Genomic DNA, 13858 nt, shown 5'->3' on the forward strand with positions numbered 1-13858 from the left:
TTATATTTATACAAATATTTGATTTGTACAAGTCTATGAAAGATTTATTCGACGTTTTGATAGTTTGGCGTACAGTAACGGTCGAATACGTGTATTAGATACCAAAGAGTACCTGTTCTTGTTGGCGATATATTCTATAACGAGTTAAAATAGAACTGTTAACGAAATAATTCACGATATTTCGTAGAAAATACCTCATCGTTTGATTGTTATAACATCGCTCGTAATTTTATCGATTGTTTCGAATAATAATAATAATAATAATAATAATAATTAATTACGTTATTTCACGATCATGGAAAGCCCATTCTCCAAAGATCATTTCCTTCCTTTAGTTAAACGTCGACGTCCTTTCAATCGAATTCATCATCTTCATAAAGTCTAGTAAAACTTCGAAATCTATTGACTGCATAAATCGAAATTCCGTTTCTATTGTGTGCATATCGCGTCGACGTACAGGTTAATTGCTTTGTCCGTCGGTCTGTGTCTCCCGATTATCCAAGAGTATCCCAGTTGTACAAAAAAGATCATGCATTTTCAAGTAAACATTCAATCGAATAAGATTCTTCAGTGAATTAAAAAATGGAAAAGTTAATTGTAATTCTGACATACTTGATAGCGTGTTTAGGATTACACTTAATTACATGCGATAATTGCTGTGAAATTAATTCACGACAGTTACCATACTACAAATTAATGAAATCTAACGCCCGTTCGAATCAGTTAATACTCTCAAGGAAAACGGTGCAAAATGTGAACGAGTGCAGGAAGTTCGCTTCGGTGAAGAAGGCTTTGGCATTTAATTATGGTTTAGACGATGACTATGGTAAGACGAAAGACGCAGATTGGAAACGTATCGTAATGTTCCACGGTGTTCGATCGGTGATCAATAGTTAGACGACTGTGTATGTTTATGCATTTACAGTGACAAATAAAAGTATTGTGACATGGAATAGTACATTCTAAGTAGGGTCTTGTGTAAATTCCTGAAAAAGTGCGATTCTTTATTAAACGAAATCTTTCGTAAAATATAACTCTATCAAGGATTGAAAACAATTACGATTTCGATTCTGTTTCCTCAAATGCTCACGTAGAACTTTTATTATCCGAATAATTGTTACAATGAATCGAAATTTTCGTTCTCATTCTAATTCCTATATCAATTCTTATATAGCTTCTAGATTATTTTATTGTTTTTTTCTTTTGCTTTTGCAAAACGATTCTACAATCGATTCTGCTATTAATTATACTATAATTTGTATCTTATGTTTCGCCAAAAAACAGTTTGTTATCTGTCTTTCATTTTTATCGTATGCATGTATGCTTAACGATACTGAATAGGCATGTATTTCAGTCTGGAAGTTATACACGTACCTGTCATAAAAAGATGTGTCACACGTACGAAGAATCAAGTTTTAGACAGATTTATACAGCATTTCTTTGGAAAATTTCATCTATACTAAATATTAATACCGGTCTTTGATCGGTCACCGTATGTGAAATTTCAGGATACAAACGAAAAATACACAGAATGCACGTAATACGTATAAATATATGAAATATTCAAATAATATTCGTTATATTTGATCTTGGTGAATTAAAGAAATTCCTGTCTAGATTTTTCTTTAGCTGCGTTTATAAAAATGTGAATTGCATGAATATCAGCAGTCTATCGGCAATAATATAAAACTGCGTGCCAGAGTTTTGTTTCTGTTCACATAGAATTGGATATTGGCGTTCAGAATAAAAGTAAAACAACGAGGAAAATATGCCAAGCGCTTCAATGTCCTGAGATTTACAATTTTACTACGCTTGTGAAGGATAAGAATTATAAATATTATAGCACGTATCCCAGCTCCATACCAACTGGTAAAAAAAAAAAATAAAAAATAGTAAAAAATAAAAGTATCGACATGTCGCAAGTAACAGGAATTTATACAAATTATTTTTATTGTAGGTTCTAGCTTCACACTGGTCTGCGTTCCTAGGACAGGGATATTTGTATTTTCGAGCGATAACTTGAATTACAGCCAAGCACGAATAACTTGCCAAAAAATAAATGCATCGCTGGCTCACATAATCAGCGAGGAACGTACTAACGGGCTTGCAAAATATATTTCGCCAAACACACCTACTTTTGTCGGACTCAGTAACCGTGGGAATGGAAAATTTTGGATGAACGAATTTGGTATTTAATTTTAACTTTGTATACGGTAAAATTTTGCCACATAACGTTTACATAAATTCATAGTTTTTTGAATTATTGTTTAGAATTAGAAAATGATGCTTACGGTTCAGAAAAAATTAGTTAAAAAGGATTCTAGTCTTTGATATCTCGCTTCTTTATAAATTCTGAAAAACTTATGTACGGTATGATTAATAAAAATATTATACGATTTTTAGACGAACCACTCTTATGTTTTAATTATCGAGCATGGGGAAGGGGACAACCATCGCATTCAAAAGGATGTGTCACTCTGGTACAACCACCTCAATCACAACTTGGACCTTTTTGGAAAGTTGTTCCTTGCGGTAGTGTGTTATCTTTTATCTGTGAAATTTCACCGATCTATTCATATTTGCATAGCTAGAAACTGAAATTTACAAGCAAACATATTAATAGGTAGCAGTTTCAACTACACATATATGTGTGAAAAGCTAAAATAAAATAATATATTATGCTTTAAATACTTTTAATACACGCATTCGAATGTACTACTTATTAAAGAATATTCTAAATAAGTATCTTTTGATCAGAAAATAAAATGTTAATTATTAAGTTACTTAGAACTTGTAACATTCCGATATTAATATAACTGTGAGTATAAAATGTACAAAAGAGAAAGCAATGAGTTGTACTACTTTGTTGTTGAAATCATATCAAATAAAAAGGATAAGTTAATGCATTAAAAACACAAATACTAATTATATACATAAGTTTAATACGTGGTTACAAGTATGATACTCATTACTAGCAGAAAAAAGTTTTTCCTAACAAATTATTTACATTTGAATTGCTCTGAAAATGATCGATATGAAAGAAAAAACATAATTCTCACTCTTTGTTGATTATATACACGTATACAATTCTAGAGTTATACCTTTAAAAATTGTGCTTCTTTCAATTATTTACTTATTATCTATCACATGCTTTCTAAGCTGATTACTTAAGACTTAAAACCAACCATTGAGATGTATCGATACTTTATTTGTGGTTTAATAGGGTTCGGAAATAATATATATACATGTGCATATGTATATATATATCGCAATAATAACAATTTGATTATGTCAAAGTTTCATTGCTTAATAATCTTTAATACAAGCATTAATAATAAAGTAAAAAAATTGGGTTCCAACATGTTACTCAAATAATATATATCTACACTTCATTCGAATAGTAAATTATCTTAATATATGTATGTTGAAATTCTCCATCAATAAATATTTAATCGGTATTGTATTTATGATAGAAGAAAATATATATTATTTAATCTGCAATTTTATGTATAATTTTATATATATTATTTCATATGCATGTACACTAAGCGGCCAAGATAAAATAATTTTTACTTACTCATTTCCATACTCGCATCAAAATTATTACACAATCCGAATTTAAAAAATGAAACAAAATACAACATGCATTCTAATCTTTTGCTTCACAAATCACTTGCTATCATTTACATTCTTCAAACAGAAAGTAAAGATTGTAGACAATAATAATAATAATAATAATAATAATAATAATAATAATAACAATAGTAATAATAATAATAATAATATTAATAATAACAATAATAATAATAATGATAATAATAGTAAGAAAGAGAGCATGATTTCTTTGTCATACCAAAAAAATTTATCTTCCATGATACATGATATATGCATAATTAATTTGAAACAATTAACTTGCATTCTATAAATGACTAAAACATTTCGGCATATGTATGTTAATAATGGAAATACTCATTTTTAATGCGTGTGATGCATCATATATTTAAAAATATTTTATATGTAAGCAAGTTTCTATCTACAGCTTCATTTATAAAAAAAAATGCATGTTAATACCATACAGGTGTTAGTCCATTTGAAAAATCGTTGTTTTGACGATTAATGTAGTAAATAGTCTACATATAGTCTATAATATTCGTTACTAAAGGAAGACAACGTTTTTCTTTATCAAAGTTATTGTATTTAAGTAATTATTTAGTAACTTGAACATATATTTGACTTAGCTATAATTCAAATCTTCATTTTATCATGGACTTGAAAATAATTATTGTGTGATAATAATAAAATATTATTAATATTGTGCACGAACTTGGAAAATTTTCTTGCTTTCGCTTAGGACTATTATTGTCACATATCGTTAATTTGCAATGATGTATGAAATTTAGATTTGCAAATAGAAGTCCTGTCATTTTGTAAAATTTAAACGTTTTTTTATATAAAAATCTTACATTAATCTTTCAGTTGTGATAATATATAAAAGTATAAAAGGATTTATTAATGATATTTTTTGTATGGAGTCATATCAATTACTGAACATTTCTGAAATGTGGTCAGTATGCTAAGCTGTTTTTAGATCAAATCGATTGTGTAAAATTATAACAAGTAACATAACTCTTCCATATCCTTTTAAAAATATTTTTACAGAGATATAAAACAAGATAAAAATTAGCGAATATACAATAAAAATACTAGTTTGAAAATTACTCGTAGCTTGTATAACTGTTGAAATCAAATTTCCAGATCAAACTACCAATTCAATGTTATTTATTTTGCATTGTATTCATTTACTTCACTTGTTCGACTAATGGGTGAAAAATCAAATATACTTAACACAATATTCATATAATACATAAAAATATACATTATCTCTTTATGTACAGTAATAGATATTGCAGAGAAACATATGACAACAATTTTATTTAAATATGATCAATGTAAAACGTTAGCTCAATTTATTAAGAAATACGTACATAAAAACAATGTTTTGAATCCTATTATGCAACAAGTTTGTGCTTTTGTATTGAAGTTAGAGATAGACGCTACATGAAAGATATTTTCAGATAGGGTCTATTGCATTATAAGCATAATCTAAAATTCTTCAATGAATTGTAACACACTGATAATTATAATGTTCATGTAATAATTCATGTAAATATTTTGCAATTTCTGACTTACATGCAAACATTTTCAGAGAAAACTTTTTACTCATGGCATAATTATACAAATTCTTCTACTAGATGAAATTGTTCTTGATATAAATTCTGTAAACAAATACAGATATGCATTCTGTATACAATTAACGACAATTAACTATAATAATAATAAAAATAATAATAATAATAATAATAATAATAATAATAATAATAATATTGTTCGTGATAATAAACAAATTTCATATAAAAATAAACAAACAAAAAAAGTACATATAAATCTAAAGCTGCCAAAATTTAACATCTTCTAGTGTCTTTCTTCTCATATGCAAAAGAAGTATTCTATATTTTATAACTATTTCATCCCACTTATTTATAATTACATCCCATTTAAATAAGCTACATTCAGCTGAAATGTGTAAAAATTTTGTACAATACTAATACTCTAATTTATATATTACATTGGATATCATTCAAAATGTAATGATATAATTTGTAGATCAGCTGTAAACTATATAAAAGAAAACTACAAAAATAGTATCTTCAGACAATAAAAGTACTAACGTTCTAGATATAATGAAGATATTACAAATAAAAGGATTATAAAGATATTGTAATTAAAACATAATGTTTATTAAGTTTTCATTAAATTAAAATATTTAGAAAAAATTTATATCTATTAAATTTTAGGACAATTTTGTGAAAAAGGAAGAGACAAAAATTACTATAAATCTGATGAGAAGTACAGTGAAATCATTACTTTTTGAAAGATATACTTATTAACAACGACATTTATAGTGACAGTGTTAGTTTAATTGGCCCTGGCACTTGAATCCTTTAATCACTGCAATCTGTTTGTTTTAGACTAGAATTTTTGTATATTTAGTAGTTCATTTGCAAATTACTATAAGAATTTACTGTTTTCTTCAACTCATTTACGATATTGGGTATTTACATATTTGCACATAGCTAACGTATAATCTGAAATAATGTGATTATAATCAGAGGAAATATTATAAACCTGCTATTTTTTCTTTTTAGATAATACTGATGTAAAAAATTAAATATTGATTTGCTTGTATTTATTTCATACACGTATCCTTAACCATCTCATTCTATACTTAAAATTTCCTTCATTTAAAAAAATAAAAAGATTTGGAATATTCAACAGTTTTGTGATTATATGGAACAAAGTTATTAATATAATTTGTTTTTTTAAGTGAGCTTTAATGTATCTTGTCACTCTATTTCATATAGGATAAAAATTATTATTTATAGTTTGCTGCCTCATTTAGTCATATTATAATACGTGATATAAAGTATCACAAGTATTTCATCATGTAGCACCATTTTAAGTTATATTAAACTTATTTCATTTTAAATAGGTATATTTAATACTTTGTTAATGCATTTTTTCTGGAAACTAAATAGTATCAATGTTTTTATGGTAGAGTTATAAAATTATGCAAAGGAAAATTAAATATATTGGCACTTGAATTATTTAATGGACTTAAAAGTAATTAGTATTACGTTATAAATGCGAGGCAGCTTTTCAACGAAAATATAAAATGCATAGTCTTTACTGATTTAGTAATTTAAGTACAAATATACTCCTATAGTTTTGAGATACAGTTTAAGGAAATATATTAGAAAGATATACATATTAATTTTAAAACGTTTTAAATGTTTTAAAATAAATCTCTATATACGTATACAGGGTGAATAAATAAGTATTACCACCTGACTCGTTATCTATTAACTTTATCAAAAAATGTTTGAAATAAAATTTGGTGTATTTGAGAAGACTGGCCAGATGAATGTATTTTGATTTTTTGAAATATTAAAGTGACCTTGAGTTTCTCAAATGAAACGAAAATTTATGAAACGTATCGATGGTCAATTATTCAAATTCTCAAACAGATTACAACAGGATATTAATAAAAAATGCAGTGTCATTTAAAACATTCTAAAATCGAAAATCAGAAATCGAAATATATTCATCTGGCTGAAATCTTCTCGAATACAAAAATTTCGTTTAAACCATTTTTTTAATAAAGTCAAGAGATAACAAGTTATTTCAGGTGGTAATTCTTATTGATTCATCCTCTATATCAGGTATCCATTACTAAATATACTGTATTTTTACTTTAATTAAGTAATGAAGCTAATAATCCTTTAATAGATATAGAAAGATTTGGAAAATTTATATTACATATGTTTTAGAAACTTTGAGATGTCATTAAAAGTAATATGAAAGTAACAAATAAAATACTTATAGTGAAATAAGATAAACTGACGTAAATTGAAAAAATGCTTCTTCAAGAAAGGAATGATATATGGAATATTTTACTTAGTCAAATTAAATAAATACTGTTACCACATTAGCGAAACAAATTAAAAATGCCGCTACTAGAATGAATAATTCTAAAAATTATACAGTAAGTATACACTACTGCTCGACGATATTTATAATGGAAAATGAAATTGAGATTTTAGCAGCATTTTACATGAAAAGACATACTGTAGAATTTGTGTTGATTAATCAGGGCTGTTGATTGAAGAGACAGGAGGTACAAATTGTTCCAAAATTTGTCCCATTGTTTGTTGTAACATTGCTTGCTTTTCTTCTAAGGCAACAACCTGTTTCGTGTAATTTTCAATTTAATTAGTAATTATAAATATTATATATATTTGTGGAACAAAATATTACAAATTAATACGAATTAAACATACATGGAAAATATTTAATAACTTTAAGCTAACTCTCTTACTATACTCACCCTTTCTAGTAGTTGATTGTAAAGTGCAAATGGAACATAAGCAGGAGGAGTCCCAGGAGTAGATGAAATTTGTTCAATATGTGAAGATGTGTCACATTTCTGGTTTTGACTTTTATCCTTCAGTCTACTTTCTTCACTTTCCCCTTCCAATTTATTAATACAATCAGCAACATTTGTCGTTGTCAATACTCTACATTAAAATTGGAAAATTATATACAAATTAAAAACTTAATACTCGTACCATCATAAGCATTTATTGAAAAATGCAATTTTACCGTGAACTGGGACGTTCTTTTTTTTCTTCGGATTTATCAATACGATCCACCGACACAATCTTTCTCCTTTCCAACTGGTTCAATTTTAATTCCTCTACCTAGAAACGATAGTCAGCATAAAATACATTACGTGTTCATACGAGTATAATCATGGAAAATTATTATATTTATTATTACAAAATTTGTATATAGATGAATATGGAAGATACATATGTACATAAATAAAATATATAAATGGAATTACCCAAGGTGCTTTTCTTCTTGCTTTTGCAGCCAATCCTTCAGGTTCTTCTTCCCGTAATTGTTCTAATATAATGTCTGCATTACCGTTTGCTAAGTTATCTTCCTATTGTGAATAGAAAATTACATATTTTAAGAAGTACTAACATTTTAGATATTACCGACACATATACTAAAAACTAAAATAGAGCCAAGAACACTAACAGGTGTCGTAGTGGTTGTGGTAATTGGTGGTCCAGTAACGTGGCGTCTTAAACGTTGTGAAGAAGGTGGACGTCGATGGGGTGCTTTAGCTCGAGAAGCTGTTAAATGCGAAAGCGGTGCACCTTCTCCTCGTTCTACACCATCTAATTCTTCACCCAGAGCTATATTTGTATTTCCATTACCATTATTAGTTCCAACATCAGTTACAAGACGTTTTAAATTCGAGGTAATTGAATGTCCACTTATATTTTTCCTTTCTCCACCACTTCCTCCAATTCCTGGAGAAGTTGATGTCGTAGAAGATGCTCCTGTTGATATGGTTTTCTTAGTTACATCTGTAGTAAAAATATAACAATTTCAACAAGTTATAGCAAAATAAACGATTTTATTTATAGTTTAAAATTTTATATGATTTTTGTTAACTAATTAGAATGAAAAATTAGATACCTGCATGTAGATCTTTTACATCCAAACTTTTTCTAGTGTGCACTTTTCCATTCTTTTTCATTTGATGAGAATGTTTTGTAATGGACTTCATAGATGCCTTAAGTTTTTGCTCATGATCTTGATGATCAGATGGAACATTTATTACTTCAACAAAATTATCAGGAAATAAGCCCACTTGGCCATTTAATTCTCCTATCCACCATCCCTAGAAGTTATTTTTCATACTCATGACATGAATACTCTCAAATTATAGTTTTCAAAACTTATTCATAAGAAACAGATAATACTCGATTTGAGTAATCAATACCTTATCAGAAGCATTTGTAGATAGAAGAGTTATTATATCTCCTTCATTTAATGTCAATTCATCTATATTAGCAGCTTCATAAGGAAAAAGTACTTTACACAACCTTCTGCTCTCTTGATCTTTGTGTTTATCAGATTCTTCATAAACTGGAGGAGAAACAAAATTTGATGGAAAAACACCAACTCTGCCTTTAAGTCTACCTCTCCACCATCCCTCTTCTACTTCGCCCAAAAATTCTATAGAATCTTGGGGTACTAAAGTTAGTTCATCTTTATTACATGGTTCATAATTAAAAAGCACTTTACAAAATCGTCTTTTAGATCCGCCATTTTTTAAGGAGACATCTTCAGATTTAGCACTACCAGCTCCTTCGCTTCCTCCACTTCCTGTACTTCCAACCGTTCCACTTGATAAAGGTTCCAATACCTATATTTGATTGTAATTATTTATATTAATGTATAAAAATTTTACACCAACATTTCTTCTACATTGGAAATGTATATAAATCTTATCTTTCAAATATTGTACAATCACCATATAGAAAATATATTAATATTAAAAGAATGAAAAGTTACCTTGACAAAATTATCAGGAAACATGCCCCGCTTATCTCTTAAAGTCCCTTCCCACCAACCACCTAGCATCACTTTAATTTCAGTAATAACGTCTCCTTTCTTTAAAGTTAATTCATCAGGTTCTTGTGCTTCATAGTTATATTCTACAATTGCCTCCATATTTTTTATTCTAACAATAGCTTGAATATTTTAACACATAAATATCACAACCTTATATCTGCAAGAAATATAAACTAATTTACACTAAAAACACCAAGGATACATATAAATTTACATGTAGATGTAGATAAACAGAGCACACGAATGACATATAAATGACAGAATACGAACTCTCGAATTAAGTCACTTTTTCTCGAATAAAAGTTTGATAGGTTAATTTATTTACGTGGGCAGTTGAGTGTGAAATCTTTAGTCGTTCTCCTTGTAACGAGTTCTTGTTGCAAATGAACAAATTACTCGTTGTGAAAAAGCAGACTGAACACAGAACGTAGCATACGTATGAGTTAAGACAAACTGCACGTCCGTAAAAGTCATTTGTTCTTCGTGCATCCTCCACCTTTCATATCACTGCACGTATTTATTATATTCATTGTATTATAATGTCTAAGAGATGTGTCGGTGTAAACTGAAAATTTAGGCGTATCCCATATTCGGTTAACAGTTCGATATATCTGTCATCGCGGCCATCTTGGACTCCAAGCTCAAGTGAACTTCAAGATGCAATTTATGTGTAGTGTAAGGTGCGCATGCTAACCTATCGCTGACTCAAAGAACGCGCCAAGCAATTTATGATTCATTTTCGCTATGTGTAAAGCCCATCAATGAGTAGGCCATTACTCCAAGAGATGTTCAAGATTGTACGAACACGTTGGTAATTCATAAAAGACGCTGTTAACTGAATTATGATCGTTGCTTCATATGTATTTACCATTGATCTAGATATTTCACTTTCTGTAGATGTAGGTTATCTACCGATGCTTATCACATTTCTCGTGAGTATTTACACGTGTTTAAAAGAGAACATTCGTCTAGAAAGTTATATGCCTTGCTGTATATTTTTAAGCGACTGATTCATATAAATCGGTTACCACTAATAATAAATATCCTCACGTATCAGTCAGATATGCGCAGAGCGCATACAAAGTTTCCTATGTATCTAACGTTTTAATCATATGTAACGAGGTCATTTTATAAAACGTTACATAGTAACGTTATCTGATACAATAGGTAAAACAAATTTGATTTGGACGCGTAAGCTAAACTTTACCGTAGAAGCTAATTTCAACTGAAATATTTACGATATTTGGCAAAGGTATTGAAGAAATTCTTAATCGTAGATAAAGGGTATATATGTACGATTTTATGATCGAATCAGATATTAAGTTGCACAGTTGCTCCTATGAATTCAAAAATTATAAATGTATATATATATATTGTAGACCAATATTATCGATCAAACTGTTCAAACGAAACATATGAGATATTCTTATCGCTAATAATAAGGTGTGTACTGATAAAGGAAACGTGTAATAAATGTTCTCATTGATTAAATTTTTAGTGAATGGACAAAATATTTTTTGAAAGCAGTTCTTCTATTTTTTATTATTTTAGTTCCTAAATATCTTAAGAAATCTTTATAGCAAATATCAAATAAGTGTATAAAAAAAAGATTACTATTTTAAAATGGACATCAATAAAAGAAAGTTTATCTTAGAAAGAAGAATTTTTATGTGACGAGTAAAAATTGTCTTTTTTGTTTTTATTCCTTCTTTAAATAAATATTTCAGCCAATTGAGGAGGAAGATATTTTCGTAAGAAGTCGAAGAGGAAGGTTTTCTTTCGGAATATATATTTCCTAACAAAATATGGACATATAAGCGATTGTATTTATCGTAAGTGAATTATTGACTTTGACCAAACTTTGGATGTTCGGACTAAAAGAAATCAGCGATTTTGTATTTTGCTGAAAAATTATTTACATACAGATAAAGAAGGAGAGAAATTTTTGGAACACCTTATATTTCTCAATAATATACTCGTGTGTATTGCATTATTGAAAATATAAATCTGTCAAAGCGCACAGCGCAGTATCGCGCCCATCACCATAAGATTGTAATAATATCGCATTATTTATCTGCATCGGGCTTAGACCAATTACATGTGTGTTACTCTCGCTTTCAAATACGAGAGAGATAATTAAACAATTTCCGTTTTATAAAGCAATGAAAACATATAGTGGCGGGCAAAGGTTTCCAAATCAAATAAATTTTTCAGTTTATATCGTAAAAGCGATTTCTAAACGAATTTTAATTAATATACCTTGTATAGGGACATGACAAGTACAAGAAAAGAAAAAAAGAAAGCAGTGGGACAAACAAACATTGTTGTATAGTTACATGATATTACTTAAAATTGTTTGAAATATTACTTTTGGTATATAAAATGGAAATTCTATCTTAGGAACTTGCACACCATTGTAACTCCAAATATTAATGCGAGTATTATAATTTCAATATTATACATAGGACAAATAAGAGGTGTAGAACAGGAAATATTAACAACGAGTAGCTTATAAGGAATTAAGATTTGAAAAGAGGGCAACGTTCTGGATTAATTCAAACAGACGTCTTCAAGAATAATAAAGTAGAACGATATTTTACATAATTGAAGAAACAAAACTGAAGAAACCATGCACACGTGTAAGATTGATTGGTCGATGACCGAATTTAACGATCTACAACAAGAATTCTTTTACATTCTCTATTGTTTATATGTATGCATTTATGTATGTAAGCATGTATGTATGTAAGCATGTATGTATGTATGTATGTATATATGCATGTATATGTGTATGTATATATGCATGTATGTATGCATGTATGTATGTATATATGCATGTATATGTGTATGTATATATGCATGTATGTATGCATGTATGTATGCATGTATGTACAATGAAAAACATTGATTTCGACATACGCGGCAAATTTGTTAGCAACTTTGGAAATTTAACGATGAATTTGACGATATATCAAACCGTAACCGTACATGCGCTTTGAAGGCATAATATTTATTAAATTTCGCATTAATCGTTTTCATCGTTCGTTTCCACGTGATTTCAAATCTTCGTTTCCGTAAGTGTACATATTCTATTCCATATTTTTTCTTTTTTATATCTAATTGCTTGTAGACGTAACGAAGGCTTTATTTTGTTTTTAACAGCATAAACGAGGAATATAGTGATCTTAAGTCAAGACAATGACTGTATATATATGCACCTATAGAAGTATTATGCGATACTTGCGCGTGCTATTATCGTGCTTCTACACCGATTAAATATCAATGAGTTGATGCATTATTCTAAAATATATATCATATAATTCTATCGTTCATACGAATATCTTGGCTATTGCACGTAGAATAATACAATACCGATTTCGAATAAATCGTATTAACGTTATTCGGTGTTAATCCTTCTCGTTATCTGTACAATCCTACGCGAATAAATGTAACAATTAAAATCGCCACCTAAAATGCATTTTTGCTTGCACGCGTTCAAACGAAGCGCTACAATACATACACCTGACACGTACACATGTATTTTTCGTTCTCTACTTCCTATACATTATTTCATTGTTAACTCTACGAATCGAATCCGCCACGTATTCTCATAGTGATTATCAAGTCGCATTAATCGAAAGTTGGGAAACAGGTGAACTTTACATGCGATCAATAAAAGCATGTTCAACTAATGAGCATTCATTCTTTAATTAATCGCGAAAATAACGGTTTTCATAGTAAAGCTGTACTTTACATTCTGCATTTTGTCAATCACTTTATAGACGCGAAGTCGAAACATGGGAAT

The 13858-nt window shown here is 28.7% G+C and overlaps 2 protein-coding genes across 5 annotated transcripts; one reads left to right on the plus strand and one right to left on the minus strand.

Moving 5' to 3' along the window:
• The first annotated feature begins 142 nt into the window (after positions 1–142).
• LOC138179869 (uncharacterized) lies at positions 143–2840 on the plus strand. The gene is made up of 4 exons (XM_069113078.1): positions 143–826; positions 1723–1869; positions 1958–2188; positions 2404–2840. The coding sequence occupies exons 1-4, from the start codon at positions 583–585 to the stop codon at positions 2589–2591; spliced, it is 810 nt and encodes a 269-aa protein (XP_068969179.1). The 5' UTR covers positions 143–582; the 3' UTR covers positions 2592–2840.
• Positions 2841–4048: 1208 nt separating this feature from the next.
• On the minus strand, positions 4049–11271 carry LOC138182939 (SH3 domain-containing kinase-binding protein 1). 4 transcript variants are annotated; one of them, XM_069119805.1, is made up of 9 exons: positions 9994–10210; positions 9419–9844; positions 9112–9316; positions 8665–8999; positions 8465–8566; positions 8221–8318; positions 7946–8135; positions 7687–7805; positions 4049–5276 (listed from the first exon to the last, which is right to left on the minus strand). In XM_069119805.1, the coding sequence occupies exons 1-8, from the start codon at positions 10150–10152 to the stop codon at positions 7704–7706; spliced, it is 1617 nt and encodes a 538-aa protein (XP_068975906.1). In that variant the 5' UTR covers positions 10153–10210; the 3' UTR covers positions 4049–5276; positions 7687–7703. The 4 variants fall into 4 exon arrangements, with proteins under 4 accessions (XP_068975906.1, XP_068978411.1, XP_068977621.1 ...); XM_069122310.1 differs by lacking the exon at positions 4049–5276 and adding an exon at positions 10922–11271 and having other exon boundaries at positions 5317–7805; XM_069121520.1 differs by lacking the exon at positions 4049–5276 and adding an exon at positions 10748–10881 and having other exon boundaries at positions 5317–7805.
• Between the last annotated feature and the right edge of the window lie 2587 nt (positions 11272–13858).

This window comes from Bombus flavifrons, chromosome 1 (genome assembly GCF_040668555.2).
Source record: "Bombus flavifrons isolate JBK064 chromosome 1, iyBomFlav1_principal, whole genome shotgun sequence".
Lineage (NCBI taxonomy): Eukaryota > Metazoa > Arthropoda > Insecta > Hymenoptera > Apidae > Bombus > Bombus flavifrons.

Bases quoted from the DNA above. Each gene is read 5' to 3' on its own strand.
- LOC138179869 (XM_069113078.1), top strand. From the start codon at position 583: ATGGAAAAGTTAATTGTAATTCTGACATACTTGATAGCGTGTTTAGGA. The intron at 1,870-1,957 runs GTAAAAAAAAAA...TTTTTATTGTAG, and splicing joins TCCCAGCTCCATACCAACTG to GTTCTAGCTTCACACTGGTC. The intron at 2,189-2,403 runs GTATTTAATTTT...TACGATTTTTAG, and splicing joins ATTTTGGATGAACGAATTTG to ACGAACCACTCTTATGTTTT.
- LOC138182939 (XM_069119805.1), bottom strand. From the start codon at position 10,152: ATGGAGGCAATTGTAGAATATAACTATGAAGCACAAGAACCTGATGAA. The intron at 8,319-8,464 runs GTAATTCCATTT...TATCGTTTCTAG, and splicing joins CAAGAAGAAAAGCACCTTGG to GTAGAGGAATTAAAATTGAA. The intron at 8,136-8,220 runs GTAAAATTGCAT...ATTTTAATGTAG, and splicing joins AAAGAACGTCCCAGTTCACG to AGTATTGACAACGACAAATG.